Below are 20,880 nucleotides of genomic sequence, written 5' to 3'. Positions count from 1 at the left end.
TGCCTTAGGGTCTTGTAAACCCAGGACAGAAATAAAAGATCCCCCTGGAGCTGCTTCGAGAAGTGGTTGTTTTGAAGCTATTCTCCTGGAGCTAATTGCTGTGCTAAATAACTTCAAAACATTTCCCAGCCTTCACAAATAGGACTCACTTGTCATCACTGCTTAGCACTGAACTCGAATGAGTTGAATAATCATAAATTAAAAGTATATTTGCCTCAGCTGTAGGCAGCTGCCTAGGTTGTCTTGTACCTAAGCAAGCGTGACGCTTCTGGGAAAACAGCAGCCAGTAGCTCGTTGGCATTTTGGCCCTTGCTCATGCCGACTCTGTTGTTTAACTACACCAGGTGCCAGCATAGTCGGGAAAAAAAAGTATATTTGAAAACCTTCATTTTAAGTAATGTTTTATTTAAAATGATAATTATAACCATTGGGGTTCAAACTTTATTTATTTTAAGTCCAAATTTCCCTTTGATTTTAAATAAAGAACATACATCTATTTTCTGGCCCTGCCTGCTCAGTTCAATCTATTTTTGCTTTTGTTTTTTTTCCTAGGATATTGACTTCTTCTGCGAGTAACAAATTAGACAAATCTGCAGATAGAAAGGAAACACGCAAAATAAAGAAAAAAGCAAATATAACCAAAAATACATGTCTGACTTTTGTTTCCAAGTTATGTTACTTTATAGGAGGGCTGGGGTTTGGGGCTGGAGGTGGCAAGTAAAGGCAGGGCTTCAACTCAAGTCTTGTTTTCTGCTGGCCTGGTTATCATCCCACCACCTAAGCAGGGCGACATTTGGCTCAAGTGGACAAATTAAACACAAATTATCTTTCAGCCTTCTTTTACATAGGGATGCATATAGAAGATGGTTGGTTTATTTGTAAGCTATTCCTAAATAGTAATTCTTCCAAGCTGTTTGTCTTCCTGTATAAAGTTGGCAGATAACAGATATTCCCTTTGGATATAATGTTTTCTACTTATTTGTCTCTGGCCAATTGGAGTGTTATAATGTATCCGAAGAGTCTATATCATCAAGGAGTAGTATTCTAGGATTGTTACTTTTAATATTTGATGCCTTGAGTATGTGAAGCTGTTGGAGAAAAATAAAAGAGCTGTTTGGATTCACAGATGTTTGGACTACGCTTTTAAATTTCTCTTTGACGAAAGTCTTAGAAATTATTTCAATTGGGTAATTTTACCCTCTGATCAATTTACTTCTCTCTACATTTTAAATATATATGTGTTTATATAGTCGGAGTAGGACAGTTTATGAAATATTTTTAATAAAATAGTTTCTTTTTATTATGCGCTGTCCCTGGATATTATTTGAGCCTCAAGTCAAAAGACACAGAAAAAAAAAAAATCTCTGGGTTATTTCCTCTACTTCTATTTCAAGCTTGAATTTCCACTTTCTGTGCAAATTCCTCCAGTCAAGGATGATGTGTCAAGAATATCTGGTGAAGGGATGCTGCTTTTGTGGTTCCAGTGGACTCACAATTTTTAAAATATGTTTAACTGGAAATCTGCTTTGATTGTATATTACTAATGAAATTCTTTTGATGTAGTTGTGAGTGTTTATTTGTTTACACATATTAAAATGCCTATACGAGACTAAAAAAATTACAATTTCTGAGTTAAAAAAACATTTTTCACATTGAGCTATAGAAAATAAGTGGGTGGGGGGCCTTGGGAATGCAGTTTGTTCCTCAGTTTTCTGTGGTCTGATCATCCCACAGCATGAAGAAGCTATTTAAGGCAAGTTGGAGACTTGTATCATGTATCCACTGTGCTTTAGGTGAATATGTTTTTGCCAAATGCTTATGGAGTTCAGTCAAGTAAATGATATCCCCCTCAAAAAAAAAAAAAAAAAAAAAAAGCCTGAGAAAACCAAACCCACTCGTTCCTTTTTTCTATCTCACTTTATTCCATAAAAGTTTTCAGTAGCATCTAGGGTTTTCAATACAATTTTAAGGTAAGAGGTATTTATCCTACTTCTATTTTTATCTGCCTCTTACTTTCTGACTCTCTCATTCCAGCTATCTCATCACCCCTTGAGACACCCAGAATCCCTATTGTGCCTTCGGTTTCCCTAAAGTCCCCCATCCGGCCGCATGCTTTCAGCCTCACTTCCCAAGCACAGGACTTCCAACTGTAGGTTCCCTCCTTGCCCCAGTCAGCTCCTACTCACCAGCATTGGTATCTACCTAGCGAAAAGGGGGTTGAGTAGTGGAGGATTTGGGGGGCAATGAGGCCTCTGGGAACCATTTCCATTTCGGGAATCTTTCTTCCTTCCTTTCCACTAAGAGCAAGGACATCTTAACACCTCTAAGAGGTTGTCAACCGCTGAGGCTGACATTTTTGGTTCACAAGTTCAGGAGTTCCCAGGTTCAATCGAAAACTGACCCTCCCGCATTCCCAGAGGGCAAGGAAAGATAAAGGAAAGAGGAAGTTCAGTCTAGATCAGTAGATGGTAGGTTAAGAAGCAAAGGAATTTAATTTGAGGTCATAAGACCTCTCAGTATGATTAAGTTCAGCAGCAGTTTTTGTGCTGTAAAGGTTTAGAAAACCCTAGCATATTTCATATTCTTAGAAGAAAAAATAAGTCAAAGATGTCAGTGACTTTAGCATCACCTACCCCTGACCAAAGATAAATGTGGTTTATTGCTGTTTGTGATTATTGGCTGAGACACTTGCATCCTCGTGGATCCTATCCAATATAGGGAAATATTAAGCTCATTTGTGTAGCGTTTGAACAAATCTCTGGAGGGAATGGGTATTTAGGCTCTGAGTGGAGAGAAGAAATAGAAGTGAGCACTAGAAAGAAAATCTCATTTCTTCAACCATCAGCCTCGCTTATCTAAAATGGTGAAAAGAAATAAGAGAAAAAATTACAGAAGTTAATACAATTCCATGTTGTACTCTGGAAATGCAATTTTTGTGACTTAAAGTCCTTTCCATAGTACAATGTCTTCCCAGCTGTGTCACCGACAAATACCAGGGTATACGAGCAATTTAATCAGGAAATGACATATTGATCCACATGCTTTATATAATCTACCCTCTAACCCATTATTAACAGAGACAGAAAATGCTCCCCAACTCATGATTTAAATATTTTTCTAAATGAAAATGACTTTTCTGTCACATGTGAGCAATTGTTTTAATCATTTTTCTCGAGCGTATGCTAGGCTAACGCCAATGTGTTTTGGAGGTAAAAAATGAGGCGGTGCTCTTCTCTTCTCTTCTCTTCTTATCCTCCCTCTCTCCTTTTCTTATTTGCTTCAGCATGTGTATTTATTTTGACCAAATGAACTAGCAAAGATGGGAATGGTACTTTGAGCAATAATATGTCAAGTTTGGGAGAAAAAATGGAATTCTCTGTTCCTTCTCCTCGCCCCTGCCCTTCATGACTCCAAAATGATTTAAGGGCCTTTTTATCTGTTTCTGGATCTTTTTCTGAGCTTTAAATTACTACCCTCACTTACTGCCACCACAAATGGAGAAACAAACAAAGCTTGAGCTTTGACCCTCAAGGACCATAAACGGACTCAGTGGTTCCTGGGAAGCAGCCTCAACCAGGCTCAAAGGACAATAGAATGGGTCAGCTGGACAGACTCACAATACTGGTCTGTCCTGCAGGAAAAGGCGGAGGGGTGCAGGAGCCATGCTAGGTAACATGTGTTCCCAAGTCTCAGAAACCTGAAGCAAACAGATAGATACTTGTGGGAGAAAGGGATCAATGATTTTTTGGCATCAGCTGTAAACCAGTATCTTAGATGGGGTTCCCTAGAAGCAGACTCAAGATGAAGATTTAGGTATGTAATTTATGGAAGAATAAATCCCAGGGGAAACAGAAGGGCCAGCAGGATAGGGTAGGGGGTTAACAAGGGTGAAACCTCGGGCAAGGCCTTACAGTGCTAGCTACTGTCTAATCCCACTGGGACCTCAGAGTGCATATTTTATGCCTCAGAGGCTGCCTGGATTCATTCAAGGAAGCTAAACTTCTTTCTGGCTCCATGGTCACTGATTACGGGTTACTGTGAGAGACATCATACCCAGGTAGTTCTGTCCCTCACTGTATATGGACAATGCAGACTCAAGGAGGCTGTAGGTGCTGAGAGTGTGTGACAACACTAAAAGGGCATTCAAGGTCATTTTGGGGAGCACTGACTTTATCTGCTATAGCCTAGCTCTGTACAGGTGCTTTTCACTTCATTTCATCCTCCTAACAATCTGTGAGCATGCACAAGCCCCTACCACATCCTTTACAGGGAGAGTGGCAGCAATTTTGGTCTCAGATTTCCTCCTTGATGTCATCTTCATGGATTCTGAAATTTTGTGATGTTCAAGTTAGCTGCCATGAGAAACTTCAGTGGGACCAGGCTGACATCCTGTGGTGAGCTTGGGAACTGGCATACAGAGAGCCATTTCTAAACGAGTAGGTAACCTAGGGTGTGAGCATCCTTCATAGCATTTAGAATGATCAAAATCAGGGCCACGTCCTCAGATGAACTTTATATGCTCCGTCCCTCACCTTCAACACACACAGTCTTAAAACCTGCTTGTCACATGGCATAGAAGAGGGTATTAATATGCATTTATTGCTGACACTAAAATAAATGCAACTGATTTGAAAATTCACACATTAGGAAAGAGCTGACATTTTTCTTTCAGACCTGTTTTGCATGTTTGCCTTGGATTTGGAGCCCTGCAGAGTTTATAGATTGTTTCAGCTGATTTAATTCATTTGCCGAAAAGCAGCAATACTTGAGGAGTTGAAGCTTCTCTAGAGAACAATTAACGCCAACCCCAACACCCTCCGGGGGTGTCATGAGGTGGCTGAAAGGCACAGGACTTGGTGTCCCAGATCACTCACTTATAAAGCATGGGAGCAGGGATCTGCAGCTAGATAAACTGGCTTCAAGATCATAAGCTCTCCACGACACCAGAAAAGAAAATCTGAATTTCTACTTTATCTAACAGAGCAATACTCTATAGGGGTGATTTTGATCCCATTTCCTCACCTCCTCCCAGAGACATTTGTCAGTGTTTGGAGACATTTTTGATTGTCACAATGAAGCGGGGAGGCACTACTGGCATCCTATAATACAGGAGAGAGGCTCCAACCAGGAGTGATCTGGACCCCAATGTCAACGATGTCCAGGTTGGGAAAGCTTCCTCTCTAAGGGGTGATAGTAATCAATAGGTAAACTTTGAAAGAACGAGAAATGCTAGGAAGGCCGAAGCAATTACGTGACCGTGCATTTGTTCTTCAAGTCCAATCTGGGGTGTAATTTGTTTTGTAATGAACTATTAGGTAGAACTGGATAGACTCAAGATAGGTCTGTGCAAACTGATCCTGACACATGCATACCACAACTTCTGTGCTATGACACAGCACAGAGAACCCGCATCTTGCAATTGAGCATCAGTAATTCTTTCTACCTGATTTCAAACACTATCCTTTTGTTTCCTGCTCTTGTTGTGTACACTCTTATTCCTGAAGTAACATTTCACCAAATGCCCTTCATCAGCTCCAGGAGGGCTCAAGGCTCCTGAAGGGCTGACATATGACGGGGACTTAAGGCTATTTGCATTTCTTCCCACGTCCATTTTCAGTCTCCTCTAGGAGACTGCTTAATTGCTTCTCAGACAGCTATCATGTCCTCCTTCCTAGCTTTACAGCTTCTTCCAGAAGATGATTACAATGTTCTATTATTTTTCAAGCAAAAATAGTGCTTCCTTCCCCCTTGGTAATGTATGCACTGTCAATTTCAATAGCACTAGCTGTCTTTCCCTGACATGGATCTCTTTTCCCTTTATTTCCTCTCTTTTGCTATTGTCGTCCTGTTTAACCTTTCTTTGGAGAGTTTCCTAAGCACACAATTATATTTATAGAGTCTGTACATTTGTGGATACTATTAAAATTTATATACTGCACATTTAGTCTACTGTTGACATATCTCATTCTTTAGAGGGAGAATTTACTTAAACATTAATAACTAAATGCATGATGTATTTTTCAGTGCGTACTTCAGTTCTAAGAAGGGGAAAAAGATATCATGCAGTTCTCATCTATTAGAATTGTGGCTTTGTTTAAAAGAGGTATGTAATTGAAGACCTAAAACCTAATTTGAAATTTGTTATTTTTATCTCATACTGGAAGCAGAGATGAATATAGATTTTTGAATAAAACAACTTAACCCCTGTGTGTTATGGTTCACAAGCTTGAATGGGGCTTGTATAATTTATTTTATTTTTTTGCAGTTGCTGTTGAATTTAAGTTTAAAAGAAAGAAAACACCCTTGCCCTCAAGTAACATGACATTGCATTTTTCAAAATGGATAATCTGAGCAACATGAGAGTAAAAGATGGCTAAAATATACACCAGAGGCTGGAATTCGGGTTTGGGTGATCACAATTCTATACTTCCATGCTTTCTCACCTTCTGAGATGCCTGACAAGGGAAAGGGTTCCACTAGTTCAAAAGACCAAGTGAGTTGAAAATACCAGCTCAATTAAGCTTAACCAAGCAAGCATCAGAAAATGCCCCACCTCATAGGCTGGACTAGACAATGTGGCTCAGACTGGGAAGTCTGCATAAGGTTTCCTACTTCCTACATCCTTGAGTCTTGGTCACCTGGGTCTGTGGCACAGGATTTAACTAGCCAGATGGACAAATGCCTGACTCCACTCAACTGCAGATGGAGAAATTACGACAACAGAGAGGTGTAAGAGCAGATGCCCTTGAAACCTGGTCTGTGACACCTGCATCTCTTTGCCTGATGACATTTATAGTCACGGGAGTTTTCTCTACCCTTCCAGGGCAGTTTGGAAGCATCCAAGAATGAACACCTCCTGGGAGGAGCCCTTAATCAGTCACTTAAAGTCAGCACCTCCACGCTGGAGGGGATAACTCTTACATGTGTAGTCTACAGTGTTTCCCAGATACTCAGGTGCTTTTCTTGATAACATACCCTTCGTGGCTGTCTTCTCCTTCTTGCCTCACTTTCCTACTGTCCTAGGATGTTCCTTGGAATCATCTCCCAAAGAAATTACTTCTACTCATAGCCTTCTTTCTGTGTCTATTTTTTGGGAAACCTAGACTAAGACAAAAAATGTGACTAGTTCTGTCCAAAGAAAGATTTGGCAGAGATGAATGTCTTCCAAGCCCAGTGGTCCCACCCAGTAGTAGAACTTGGCCCAGTAAGTGTCTTGGATTCTGACCAATAAGATATGCAATTCCTTCTTCATTGGTGGTGAAAGGCAGAGTGGTAGGAAGGTTTAGATTTTTTCCTCAGGTTCCCATCCCTCCCCAAATAAAAATTTTAAAAAGCCCAAACAAAAAGCTTCCCCTTCCAACAGTTCAGGTTTATCCCAGGCTTTTCTCATTTTACAATGGAAGATACTCCAAGCTGCCTATGGTCAGAACTGCCTGAAAGCTCATATCCCTTCAGGAAGAAAGAAGAATCTCTATTTTATATTCAAAGCTTCCTGGTAATTCCCATGCACCCATCATTTTCAGATTTATCATGCAGGACCTACATTCAAACAAGACAGTTCTTAAATTCCTCTACTTCGCGGTATGAACACGACTCAGTTATGAAAAACTTGTAATGCAGCCTTTCGGGTGTATTTTATTAAAAGGTAAGATTATGCTTGAAGCAAAGGTTAGGCAAACATTTACTTAACGCCTTAGAACTCAACAGTCAGGGAACATTTTCTCTTAAGTTGGGAAACTGAATAAAATGGCTACTGAGTGAAGAAAGGTTTTTACTTAAAGGTCAACACCAAAATATACTGGGAAAGGTAAAAACAGTTTGAAATAGGATTTTTTTTTTTTTAAAGGGAGACTAGCTCTAAGTGAAGATTTGTTTCTTCTTTCGAAGTTTCAAAAGTTCATATGTCAGTTTTTGTAACACCATTATTCTCAGAAACAAATGTGTAGTGGAAGGAGTGCAGCCTCAGAGTTAAATGGGAGGAAAGCGACCGAGTATTTGGAGGGGCCAACCTCTCCCTTCCCAGCACAATGCAATAAAAAATGCCCTGTTCCTTCATGGCACCTGTTCCCCCAGGCATCCTGTATTTCTGATTGCCAGGCCTAGGATCTGATTTCCAAAAGGAACAGGTGGATCGGGGAATAGAGTAGCCATTTGTGAACCTGCTATGGGCCAGAAACTCTGCATTTCACAGGTGCAAATCACACAGAGAATTTCTGCCAGAGGAAGGAACTGCAGAGTTTAGCAGGTTGTTGGGGATTACACTCAGGTTTGACAAGCTCCTCGACTTTCCTATAGCCTCACATGTGGGAGGTTATCAATACTAGGAGCAGGCTCTAAGCATGCGTACCTCTTCCATGACCAAATAAATGAAGAGGCGGCAATGCCTTTGGTTCTTTCTCAAGCTTTTGGCTATGCTCTCCCATAGGAACTCCCGGCATCTTTTCTCATCCCATCTGGTGTAATCCATCCCTCTCAGAAACCTGTTTAGATTTGTTACACAGTATGAAAATAACATTCTGATATACCTGATTTAACAGGTAGTTATTTCTTACTGAGATTTATGTCAGGTTGTTAACTCCTCCAAGACTCTTTGGTACTAGTTACATTTTTGAAATACTGCTTTACCAGTTGGTAAACAGTTATTTCCCTGAAGCCCCTCTAATGTCCCTTCACTGCCACCCCTGCCTCATGAGCCCATCCCCTGGGATTGTCAGGGCCTCCAAAAGCTACAGGGTTAATGCCTAGAATGGCATCTGTCCTCAGGACTCTGCTGCTCAATTCTGACAGGCTGGTGCCCACACTCTCTGTTGTACTGGTCTGGCGGAACTCAGGTCTCCACATTTCCCTTCTTCCTGGGATCTGGCGCAATTTCTCACTGCTGCGGTCACTCTCTGATGGCTCAAACATATGTCATGTATTTGTCCAGCTTTTTTTTTATTGTTCTTGGTGAGAAGGTTGTATAATAAGCTAATCTCTTACTACTAGAAGCGAAACCATCTGTGGATAGTTTATGTGAGACTGATGAATCCTACTTGTTAAACTACTGATGGTTCAGTTATTTGCAGCTCAATGAATTTCTAACTGATAAGTTTGCTATTGCGAGGACCATGCCATGTGAGTGATCTGTGCTCAGTTATCTGTGTAAGGTTTCAGGCATGTGGTGTAAGGAGAAGGAGGCTGAGCAGACTGCGTTGAACAGAGTTGAGAACCATAAGAAGTAGAATCTTGGGAAAAGTAAGTTCTTCAGGGTAATCAGAGAAGAATAATTTGGATTTCTTCATTTTGGAAAAAAAGGAAAGAAATCTATAAAGTGTACTAACAAGATGAAAAGGTTATTAGAGAGAAAACTTTGGAAACTGCTGAGTGGTAATATTTCTAACCCAAGTTAATAACTTGCTGGAAACCCAAGAGGAAGGCATTTCATCTTAGCTTTGCCATTAAGCACAAAGCCGAAACTTTCGGTATATGATTTATAGCCCTCAGAGCTCTGCAGATTTCATTAAAAAGTACTAAATAAAGGCTGACACTACTCAAGATGTCACAGAGCCTGGGATATCAGAGGTAAGAGGCTTTTTCCAAGGTCAGACTCTAGGCAGCAGGGAACCCATGGAAGTGGGTAGATTAAAGGAGAAAAATAATCAACACATGCACACATGCACACACACACTCACAATATGGGTAGTTGGTAGAAATAATCTATATAAATCTCATGTCCCCTGTGGCAGATTGAATTTTCCAGAGATAACTCCATCAACATGTCTCATCTCTCATGCTCTTCTTACAATGGGCACAGAGGGGTGTGTATGTGTGTGTGTGTGGGGGGGTGTTGTATCTTTATTCTTTCCCTTTGCCTCTGGGTGGGCCTGTGACAACAGTGAAGTGATGCCATGTGACTTCCAAGGATAAATCATAAAGGGCAATAAAGCTTTCTCTGGCTTTCTTGGAATTCTTGACCTGGGAATCCTGCCACCAGCCTCATAGAAAGGCCCCTGCAGGTATTCTGCCCACAGACCTAACCGACAGCTAGCACTGACCACTTGTCATCAATATCACAAGCCATGGCCATGTGAATGAGTGAGGCTTCAGAAAGTTCTAGCCCCTAGCTGCCCCAGGGGATGCCACATGGGACTGTCCCCACCAAGCACTTCTCACACTGTGGGTTCCCAAGCAAAAGAAGTGTGGTTACAAGCCATTACGTTTAAGAGTGATTTGTTATGCAGCAATAACTAGCCCTCCTCCCTTACTGCTGAGAGTTGCTCAGATGTCATTCACGACAAAGAACATACCTGAAGAGACAGAGTCTATCAAATGCATTAGCTAGTCCAAGCTCTGGATGTTAAGAGAGCACCAATCTGGCATGATACCTTTCCTTGTGGAGATGTTGACAGAAATACTGAGTGCCGTTCTGGTCCCAACCTACCTACCTTCCTTCCTTCCTTCCTTCCTTCCTTCCTTCCTTCCTTCCTTCCTTCCTTCCTTCCTTCCTTTCTTAATGCACACAGCACCTGGTCTTCCTAGCTGGTCTCCCATCCAAGTACTAACCAGTCCCAAACCTGCTTAGCTTCCGAGATCAGATGGGATCAGTCACGTTCAGGGTGGCATGGTTGTAGACTAGCCCCAACCTTTAAATCGTACTGGTTTTAGTTTCCATGTTGATGGTTTTATTAAAAAAGAACTAGAAAAAAGTCAAGGAATATTTGACAGAGATCACCAATTGATTCCCCAAATCTTTCTCCCCCTTCTTTTAGTAGCAAGTTCCTGAATTTTAGCAGTACGTAGACCACTCAGAACAAAGATGCCTGTTGCAGGTGTTTGTGAGGCCTCATGCTACTCCTCGGTGGTCCATCTAATTTCACTGTAGCCCTAGAGACAGGTCCATGCACTGTTCCTTTGTTCTGCATCAAGTGTACATGTTGTCTTTCTGTTCTTCCTTCTCTAAGGCTGCAGAAAGACAGGTATATGCATGACCCAGGCATGCAGGGGCATCTGCTCTGGGGACAGCCCTTGGTCAATGAGGGGTGGAAGTTGGTGGATAAATTCCACAACCTCTCATCTTTGGATGGAATAATTCTGAGCTGTGTTCTACAATGTGTCTGAGCGAGCCCTTGTAGGACCAAATCCCAGTTGCCCGGAATAGTACGCTGCTCATTAAAGCTCCTTTCACAAGCTTTTCTCTTTACCTTGTCCACTTCCCCTACTCATCCACTTTTATCTTTTGGGATTGCCTCCCAAATAGACTGTTTGTGCCCAAGTCCTTATCTCAGTGTCTGTTTTTGAAGGAACCTAAGCTAAGACAATTACATTTTCCAGAATCCCTTGCAAAACAAAACCACGATCTGCCTGGCCTGCACACTTACTACTTAAACTTTGATTTCTCTTTTGTTTCGCTTGGTCAACAATGCTAGAGTGTGACCTGCTGTCTGAACTTTCTTAGCACAGCAATTACAACTGTGACACTAGAGCCCTTAGAGCCAGACTTCTGTGTTGTACTGGTCTGGTGGAACAGCTGATTCTGGCTCTGCCATTTAACAGCCGTCTGACCTTGGAAAGACCACTTAACCTTGCTGTGTCTGTTTTCTTATCTATGAGAAAAAGATGATGATGATGATGATAGTATTCTTACTGTGGGTGTTCAATGAGAAAATATAAGCAAAGTGGTGAGAAAAGTACCTGATAGATAGCATTAAATCACAAAAGTACAATTTTATGTATTCTTAATAAAATATCTAACTACTTTTCAATGAATAAAGAATGGGTTTTATTCCTGCTCCCAAATACACAAAAGCATGAATGAATCAAATATCAAGGTATGTGCTCCCTCTCTGTAATCAAACCAGGAGAATGCCCAAACTGCAGCTGGGCTAATAGTGCCCAGAAGACAATAGTTTACTGTTGTGAAGCAAACTTCATGAAGACTAACCTCATACAATTCCTGCAGAAATGGGCACAGGTGGAGGTCCCAAGGTTAGGAAGGAGGAGCAAGTGCTGATGGTGCCAGGTAGTACCTAAGGGACTCATGAAATTGGTCATGTGATCAGGAACCTCTTGCTTGGCCCTGCTTGCCATAATGTTTGTGTAATTTGTAATGTCTGTGTGATATGAGCAGAGGTAACTAACACAGAAAATAAAGGAAGTTTCTTTGTTATCTTCCGTGGGGTGCTCACACCCTGTCCATGGGTACAGAGACACACCAAGTCAGATTGATTTCAAAGATGCTTATTTTGTCTCTGCATTAAATCCATTGAGACTATCAGCTTAGGATTCTTTGAAAAAGAAATTGTCATTGGACAGATCTCATTTTGGAAAGAGGACTGGAAAAGAAAACTTTCTTAAAAGGTGGAAGATATTTTGAAAGTGCGGCAGACAAAGCTGCAAGTGATGAATCAAGACTTAGTAGCAAAAGCTGATTAATGTACACACTCTAGACTTTTTCACTCAGAAATTTCTTCACATAGTGGCTTCTTTTCAACAGGAGCTGGAAAACTACTTGAGCTAATGGGATCTTATTGTTTTCATTGTGTGAAAATAATCATGAATTCGTTTTTAATGGTTTGGATAATAACTAACAACAGAGTATCTACTAAGTGCTAGCACTGTCTTGCCTCATTAAATCTCAAATCGATTCTATGAGATGGGTGATTTTACAATTTTCATTGCACAGATAGTAATTTTGAGGCATAGAAGCTTAAATAACTTAATGACGTCACACAAGTAGGATTTGACCTCAGGTAGTCAAGCTAGAAGCCCATTATCATAGCTGCTGTTCTATAATAAGGCAATTGTGGATCAGAATGTGTTTCATTTTAAAGTCTTTTCATTATATTTTCTGAAAAATTTGAAATTCTGAATTTAAAATTTTTAAATTTGGTATTCCTAAGAGACACTTAATGATCTTCTTGTTTTCTCTTCTATGACATATTCATTTTTCTTTTCTCATTTTTATTTGAAATAAAATTCACAGAACCTAAAGTTCATCATTTTAATCATTGAAAAGTGTGCAGTTCCAGAGTTTGTGGTATGTTCACAATACTGTGCAACAATTACTACTATCTAATTCCAGAGTATATCACCCAAAAAGATACCCTGTGCCTATTAAGCATTACCTCCCATTCTATCATGTTCCTGGCCGTTGACTAACACAACCCGCTATTCTCCATGGATTTGCCTATTCTGGCCATTTTCTATAAATGGAATTAAATGCTATGTGGCTCTTTTTTTTTGTCTGGAATTTTCATTTAGCATATTTTCTTGTAAATTTAGAGTCAGCTTGTTTATTTCTACAAGAAAAAAAAACAGTCGAAATTTCGATGGGGATTAAATTGAATCTGTAGATCAGTTTTGAGAATATTGCCATCTTAAGAATTGTCTTCCAATCCATGACTATGAGTTTTTTTCCCATTTATGTAGGTCTTCTTTTATTTCTTAAATAATATTTTGTAGTTTTCAATGTAGAGGTCTTGCAATTGCTTGGTTAAATTTATTCCTAGTTATTTTAATTTTTTGTTGATTTAAAAAATTGTTGATTAAAATATAACTGATATATAGTATTGTATTAGTTTCAGGTATGCATCACAGTTATTCAACATCTATATACCTAAAAAAGTGATCACAATGACAAGCCCAGCAATCATCTGGCAACATACAGCACTATCACATCATTGACTATATTCCTGATACTGTACACCACATCTCCATGACTTATTTGTTTTATACATGGAAATTGGAACCTCTTATTCCTCTCCACCTTTTCCCTTTTGATTTTTCAATTAGACTTGACATTCAATGTTATTTTATATTAGTTTTGGGTGTATAGCATAGGGGTTAAATTAGGCATTTATATAATGTAAGAAGAGATCACCTCAATTAGTCTAATAGCTGCCTGGTGCCATATGTAGCTATTAAAATCCTATTGATTATATTCTGTATGCTGTACTTCACATCTCCATGACTGTTTTGTAACTATCAATTTGTACTTCTCAATCCCTTCACCTTATTCAGCCAGCCCCTCTCCCAACCCTCCTCCCATCTGGCAATTACCAGTTTGTTCTCTGTATCTATGAGTCTATTTTGTTTTGTTTGTTGGTTTATTTTGTTCTTTAGATTCCACATATAAGTGAAATCATATAGTATTTGTCTTTCTCTGTCTGACTTATTTCACTTAGCATAATACTTAGCATAATACCCTTTAGGTGCATTCATTTTGTTGCAAATAGTAAGATTTTATTTTTTATAGCTAAGTAATATTCATTGTATATATGTACCACTTCTTTATCCAGTCGTCGATTGAAAGTAGTACTGTTGTGAACATACGGGTGTCTATATCTTTCCAAATTAGAATTTTGGTTTTCTTTGGATAAATATCCATAAGTGCAATTGCTGGGTCATAAGATAGTTGTATTTTTAGGTTTTTGAGGAACCTCCAAACTGTTTTCCCTGTTTTCCATAGTGGACCTGTATCAATCTGCAATCTCACTAACAGTGCAGGAGGGTTCCCTTTTCTTCACAACCTCGCCAACACTTGTTGATTGTTGATTTATTGATGATGGCCATTCTGACAGTTGTGAGGTCATATCTCATTGTGGTTTTAATTTACATTACTCTGATGATTGGTGACATTGAACATCTTTTCAAATGTCTGTTGGCCATCTGTGTATGCTCTTTGGAGAAATGCCGATTCAGGTCCTCCGACCAATCTTTAGTTGGATCATTTGTTTTACGGTGTTGAGTTGTATGAATTTTTAAAATAAATTTTGGATACATCATTGGCAAATATCTTCCTCCATTCAGTAGGTTGTGTTTTTATTTCGTCGATGGTTTCCTTTGCAGCACAAAAAATTTTTGTTTGTTTTTTCTTTTCTTTCTATCTCCCGAGGCTGCATATCAGAAAAAAATATTTTAAGAGCAATGTCAGAATTTATTGCTTATGTTTTCTTCTAGGAGTTTTATGATTTCAGGTCTTACTTTTAAGTGTTTAATCCATTTTGAGTTTATTTTTGTATGTGGTGTAAGAAGGTGATCAAGATTAAAAAAATTTTTTTGCATGTATCTGTCCAGTTTTCCCAACACCATTTTTTGAAAAGACTGTCTTTACCCCATTGTGTATTTTTGCCTTTTTTTCATGGATTAATTGGCCATATAGGTTTGGGTTTAGGTTTGGGTTTATTTCTGGGCTCTCTATACTGTTCAACTGATTTATATGTCTGTTTTTCTGCCAGTACCATGTTGTTTTGATTATTATTGCTTCGTAGTATAGTTTTGATATCAGGTACTGTAATGCCTCCGACTTTGTTCATTTTAAAGATTGCTGTGGCTATTTGGGGACTTTTGAGGTTCCACATAAATTTTAGGATTATTTGTTCTAGTTCTATGAAAAATGCCATTAGTATTTTGATAGGAATTACATTGAATCTATAGATCGCTTTGGGTAGTATGGACATTTTGACAATGTTAATTCTTCCTATTCATGAGCATGGTATATGCTTCTATTTATTTGTATCTTCTTCAATTCCTTTCTTTAATGCCTTATAATTTTCCAAGTACAAATCTTTTACCTTTTTGGTTAAATTTATTCCTAGGTATTTTATTTTTTATTTTTCGATGCAATTGTAAATGAAATTGTTTTCTTAATTTCTCTTTCGGATAATTCATTATTGTATGAAAATGCAACTGATTTCTGAATATTAATTTTGTATCTTGTTATTATTGAATTCATTTATCAGTTCTAATAGTTTTTTGGTGGAAACTTTAGGGTTCTCTGTATATAATATCATGTTATCTGTATATAACAACAGTTTTACTTCTTTTCCAATTTGGATGCTTTTTATTTCTTTCTCTTGTCTGATTGCTGTGGCTAGAACTTACAATATTATATTGAATAAAAGTGGTGAAAGTGGACATCCTTGTCTCTTCCTGATTGTAAGGAAAATGCTAACTTTTTCTCATTGAGTATGATGTTAGCTGTGGCTTTGTCCTACATGGCGTTTATCATGTTGAGGTGTGTTCCCTCTATTCCAACTTTGCTGAGAATTTTTACCACAAATGAATGCTGGATTTCGTCAAATGCTTTTTTCTGTATCTACTGATATTATCATATGATTTTTATCTTTCATTTGTTTATGTTGTTTATCATGTTAATTGATTTGTGGATACTAAAACAATCTTGCACCCCAGGAATAAAACCAACTTGATCGAGGGGTATGATCTTTTTAATGTATTGGTTAATATGGTTTGCTAATATTTTGTTGAGGTTTCGCATCAATATTTATCAGGGTAATTGGCCTACAATTTTCTTTTTTTGCAGTCTTTGTCTGACTTTGGAATCAGGGTAAAGGCAATGTTGATTTTCTGTCTGGAATATCTGTACATTAATGTTAAAATCCCCTACTATGACTGTATTGCTGTCAATCTCTCTTCTTATGTTGGTTAATAAATATTTGCATTATGCATTTAGGTGCTCCTATGTTGGGTGCATAAATATTTATAAGGGTTATATCTTCTTGTTGGATTGATCCCTTTATCATTATGTAATGTCTCTCTTTGACTCTTTTCATAACCTTTGTTTTAAAGTCTATTTTGTCTAATGTAAGTATTGATACCCTAGCATTTTTTGTTTTTGTTTGCATGAAATATCTTTTTCCATTTCTTTTCTTTCAGTATGTGTATCTTTCCATCCTAAGTTGGACACTTATAGACAATGTATGTATGAGTCTTGTTTTCTTATTCATTCAGCTACCTTATATCTTTTGATTGGAGCATTTAATCTATATACATTTAAAGTAATTGATAGATGTGTAGTCATTGCTATTTTATTATTTGTATTCTTGATTTTTTTTTCTTCTTAAAGAAGTCTCTTTAACATTTGTTGCAGTACTAGTTTGGAGGTGACGAATTCCTTTAGCTTTTTCCTGTCTGGGATGCTATTTATATCTCCTTCAATTTTAAATGATAGTTTTTCTGTGTAGAGTTGTCTTGGTTGGAGTTCCTTACTTTTCATCACTTTGAATATTTCATGACAATCTCTTCTGGCCTGCAAAGTTACTTTTGAGAATTTAGCTGACATTCTTATAGGGACTTCCTTGTAGGTAAACCAACTGCCCATCTCTTGCTGCTTTTGAGATTCTTTCTTTTTCTTTAATTATTATATGTCTTGGTGTGGGACTCTTTGGGTTCATCTTTTTTGGGACTCTGCGGTTCCTGGACTTGTATGTCTATCTTCTTCACCAGGTTAGGGAATTTTTCTCTCATTATTTCTTCACATAGGTTCTCAATCCCTTGTTCTCTCTCTTCTTTTTCTGGTATCCTTATGATGTGAATGTTGTTATGCTTGATATTGTTCCACAGGTTCCTTAAACAAATGTCATTTAAAAAAATTCTTTGTTCTCGTTACTGTTCTGATTGGGTGTTTTCTGTTACCTTGTTTTCTAAATCACCAATTCGATCCTCTGCTTCATTAAATCTGCTGTTGATTCTTTCTAGTGTATTTTTCATTTCAGCCTTAGAAAGAGCCTTAGATGATATGGGCGTTATGAAAGTTGGGTGGGGCAGGTTCTCAGCAAGTCACCAGTGTCACAAGTCACAAGTGGTGTTTCACAGATTAATGCAGATTCAAATTTCATGTCAGTGCTGAGTCTGGGGCCACTTCACAAAAGTCTCAGAGTCCACCTAGGCCAGCTGCTGCCCCCAACAATCATCCAAGAAAGACTACAGCATGGGCCGACACTGGCTATCTGCCAGCCAGGAAAAAAACCTCTGGTGGTGTGCAAGTCGGGTAGGGTGGAGTCCCATGGAGTCACCACCAGGCCAATGAAAGTTCAGATTTGGCCATGTTGTGGGGAGGGCTTAACACAGGAATGGTGATATCTGCCTGCTGGCTATATGGGAGGAGGGCTCAAAGCAAGGACAATGGTGGCATTCCCTCCAACCCTTGCCCTGAAGCCACACAACTTGGTCTCTCCTTGTATGTTTCTGGCACCTCCCAGCTACTGTCCTTGTGCCGAAGCCCAGGATGAGTTTCTGGAAGCGAGAGAGTCTGTGTACAGGCCCTTTAAGAAGACATCTGGTTTTCCAGCAGCCTTCTGTCTTATCTGGAAAGAGAGAATCCTAGCTAACTTTTACAGCTAGATGTTGTGGGGCTGCTCTTCCTGCCACTGATGCTCCAAGATGGGAAGCCTCACTCTTCAGTGAGGAATTATTATAATTTTTTTAAGTGCCTACAGTACCTGGTCTTCTTAGGTGGTGTCCCATCCAAGTACTAACCAAGCCCAACCCAGCTTAGCTTCCAAGATCAGATGAGATCAGGCACGTTCAGGGTGGCATGGCCGTAGTCTTCAGTGAGGACTTCTGCAGCTGAGATATCTCCCAATTCTTGACCACCAAGTACAGGTGCGGGGCCAATCCATTTTGCAACTCTGCCCCTCCTACCAGTCTCAAGATAGCTTCTTTTTTATAACCTTAGTTATAGGGCTTCTGTTCTGTAGTCTTCAGATGTTTCTTCAGGTTGATTGTTCTATATTTTAGTTGCAATTTCAATGTAGTCATGGGAGGTGACAAGCATAGCATCCATCTACTCTGCCATCTTGGCCAGAACTAATATTTTATTCTTTTTGATGATATTGTAAATGAAATTATTTTCTTAACTTTATTTTGGTTTGTTTATTGCGAATATATAAAAATACAATTAATCTTGTATCCTGAAACGTGGTCAAATTCATGTTTAGCAGTAAGTTTTTTGTGGGTTATAAAAAAATGTTTTCTATATATAAGATTATGTCTTCTGGAAAAGAGATTGTTTTACTTCTTCCTTTCTAATCTAGAAATGTCTTTTATTTATATATCTGGGATCCCAGATAGAGATATGAGTTATTTAATAAAGTTCGGAATGAAGATTTGTTTTGATAACTTGGCTACCCAAACAGAAGAGAAAACAGGTGGGACATAAAAGAGATATGCCGTCCTTTAGGATGGCATGGCCACAGCTGTGAGTAGTGAGTGGGAAAGGTGCTGCCCTATAGGGCTGCAGACAGCAGTCATATAGTTAATTAGTAGGCTGGTGATATTCCTGAAAAGGTGAAAAAGAATTGGGAAAGAGAAAGGATGTAATAACAGTTTTTGATGCTATAATTTATGCTTATAGAAGCAGAAGAGAGTAAATGTATATTTCTTTTTTTTTAATGCTTCTTTTTTCTTTTACTATAATATTAAGTACTGGATATACTTTATTTGACTTTATTTAAGATTAGAGAAGAAAACCATGCATAGAGAATGGTACTGAATAAACTTATAGCAGTTCCATGATTTTTTTCGATACATATTTAGTGAACGAATATTGATGGAGCACCCACTGTGTGTTTCAGCCACTCTCATAGGTCCTAAGAAAATAACTGTGGAAAAAAATGGAGTTAAAGCTGTTAAAGGACAAATTAATGAAGGTAAAATCATGACTCACAAATAAATATAAAATGAAAATGAGTATGAGATTTTATTTAATTCATTAATTATAAGAGAACCAATAAGATGCTACAACTGCTACAGAAGACAATTCCCAAAACCAAATATGTATGGGAAATAAGGAATGCTGAAATGAATTTCCCAATGGATACAAAACTGGTCTGTCTATCAGACGATAACCAATTGCATTTTACAGAACATAGTTCACTTGCATTTGTATTGTCAAGAATCATTTGCTTTGTTATCAGTTTTCCATGACTTATTGTTATAAACTAGGTCAAAGTCAATGAAAAGCAGAAAAAAACCATAAGCAGGCTCTGAAAGGACATTGTAGAATAATTTCTCTCTAATTTCAAAGTCTTTCATGATTTTCTTAAGTATCAGCAAATATTTGTTCAATGAAAGATAATGATCCAGAAACAAAGGAAGAACATATTTCAAGAAAAAAATGTGATCGGTTGTGTCAAAACCTACTGTGAGGATGATGAGAATTGAAAATTGATCACTGCATTTAGTAACATTGAGCATTGAGTTTGGTAACATGGAAGTTTTGGTGGAATTCTAGGGTAAAAGCTTAATTAGCATGGGTTCAAGAGCAAATGAAAGCTAAGAAAGTGGAGAAAATTAGGCCATTCTTTGGGATAATTTTTACTATAAAAGTCAGCAGAAAAAGGGAGCTTTAGCTAGAGGAAAACATGAGGTCAAGAGAGGATATTTTAAAAGACAAAAGAAAATGCAGTATTTAGTATGCTAATGATAATTTACGGAAAGAGAATAAAAGAGGGAGTAATTGTGAGAGAAAAATTCATAAGTAGGTGGGAAAGAAGAGGACCAGCATGCAAGTTGAGAATTGACTGAGGTTGAAGAATGGACAGTTATCTGTTAGATATCAAGGTATTGACCGGGAGTTTTCTTCTTATCTCTGAACTGAGCAAACAAAAACAAAAACGAACTCAAAATCTGAAGATTATTTAGCAAGAGCCATCAGACACACCCCATGAAACCATTTTAAGATGTGGCTAAACCAGCTTTATGTGGTGGCCATCATCCCACCCCTACCTGGAGACTGTGCTGTCTAATATGGTAGTGCCCAGCCACTTAAATGGAGCTACTTAAACATAAACTAATTAAAATTTGATACGATTTAAAAATTTCAGCTTCTCAGTTGCACGAACTATTTTGCAAGTGCTCAATAGCCACATGTTATTGCTATTGCATTGGACAACACAAACGTAGAATTATTTCCAGCATTCCATAAAGTTCTATTGAACAACGTTGGCCTAGAAGAATTTGTGGAGGAAAAAAATGGCTAGAGTAGGGAGTTCTCAGCCTACAGGGTGAATGGTATTACATTCCCCCTCTGTCTTGCCTTATCGACGTTCTTCCCAGTTGCATGTTTAGCTGTGCTTAAGATTTGCTGCTCTTCCCTGGGCC

At 38.5% G+C, this 20,880-nt stretch overlaps 1 protein-coding gene and 2 pseudogenes across 1 annotated transcript in view; 1 reads left to right on the top strand and 2 right to left on the bottom strand.

Annotated features, from left to right (window-relative positions):
• The window catches only part of OTOR (otoraplin), a 4,200-nt gene extending 2,953 nt beyond the window's left edge, over window positions 1–1,247 (top strand). Inside the window, exon 4 of the mRNA XM_006921574.3 lies at window positions 553–1,247. Coding sequence (XP_006921636.1) covers window positions 553–576 — 24 coding nt within the window. The 3' untranslated portion in view covers window positions 577–1,247. The remainder of the gene's footprint in view (window positions 1–552) is intronic.
• Window positions 1,248–10,493: 9,246 nt separating this feature from the next.
• LOC112471214 lies at window positions 10,494–10,612 on the bottom strand (annotated as a pseudogene).
• A 7,594-nt stretch (window positions 10,613–18,206) lies between these two features.
• On the bottom strand, window positions 18,207–18,325 carry LOC112471088 (annotated as a pseudogene).
• Between the last annotated feature and the right edge of the window lie 2,555 nt (window positions 18,326–20,880).

The sequence above is a fragment of the Pteropus alecto genome, unplaced genomic scaffold, assembly GCF_000325575.1.
Source record: "Pteropus alecto unplaced genomic scaffold, ASM32557v1 scaffold45, whole genome shotgun sequence".
Taxonomy (NCBI): domain Eukaryota; kingdom Metazoa; phylum Chordata; class Mammalia; order Chiroptera; family Pteropodidae; genus Pteropus; species Pteropus alecto.
This window is presented reverse-complemented; position numbering and strand designations above follow the sequence as displayed.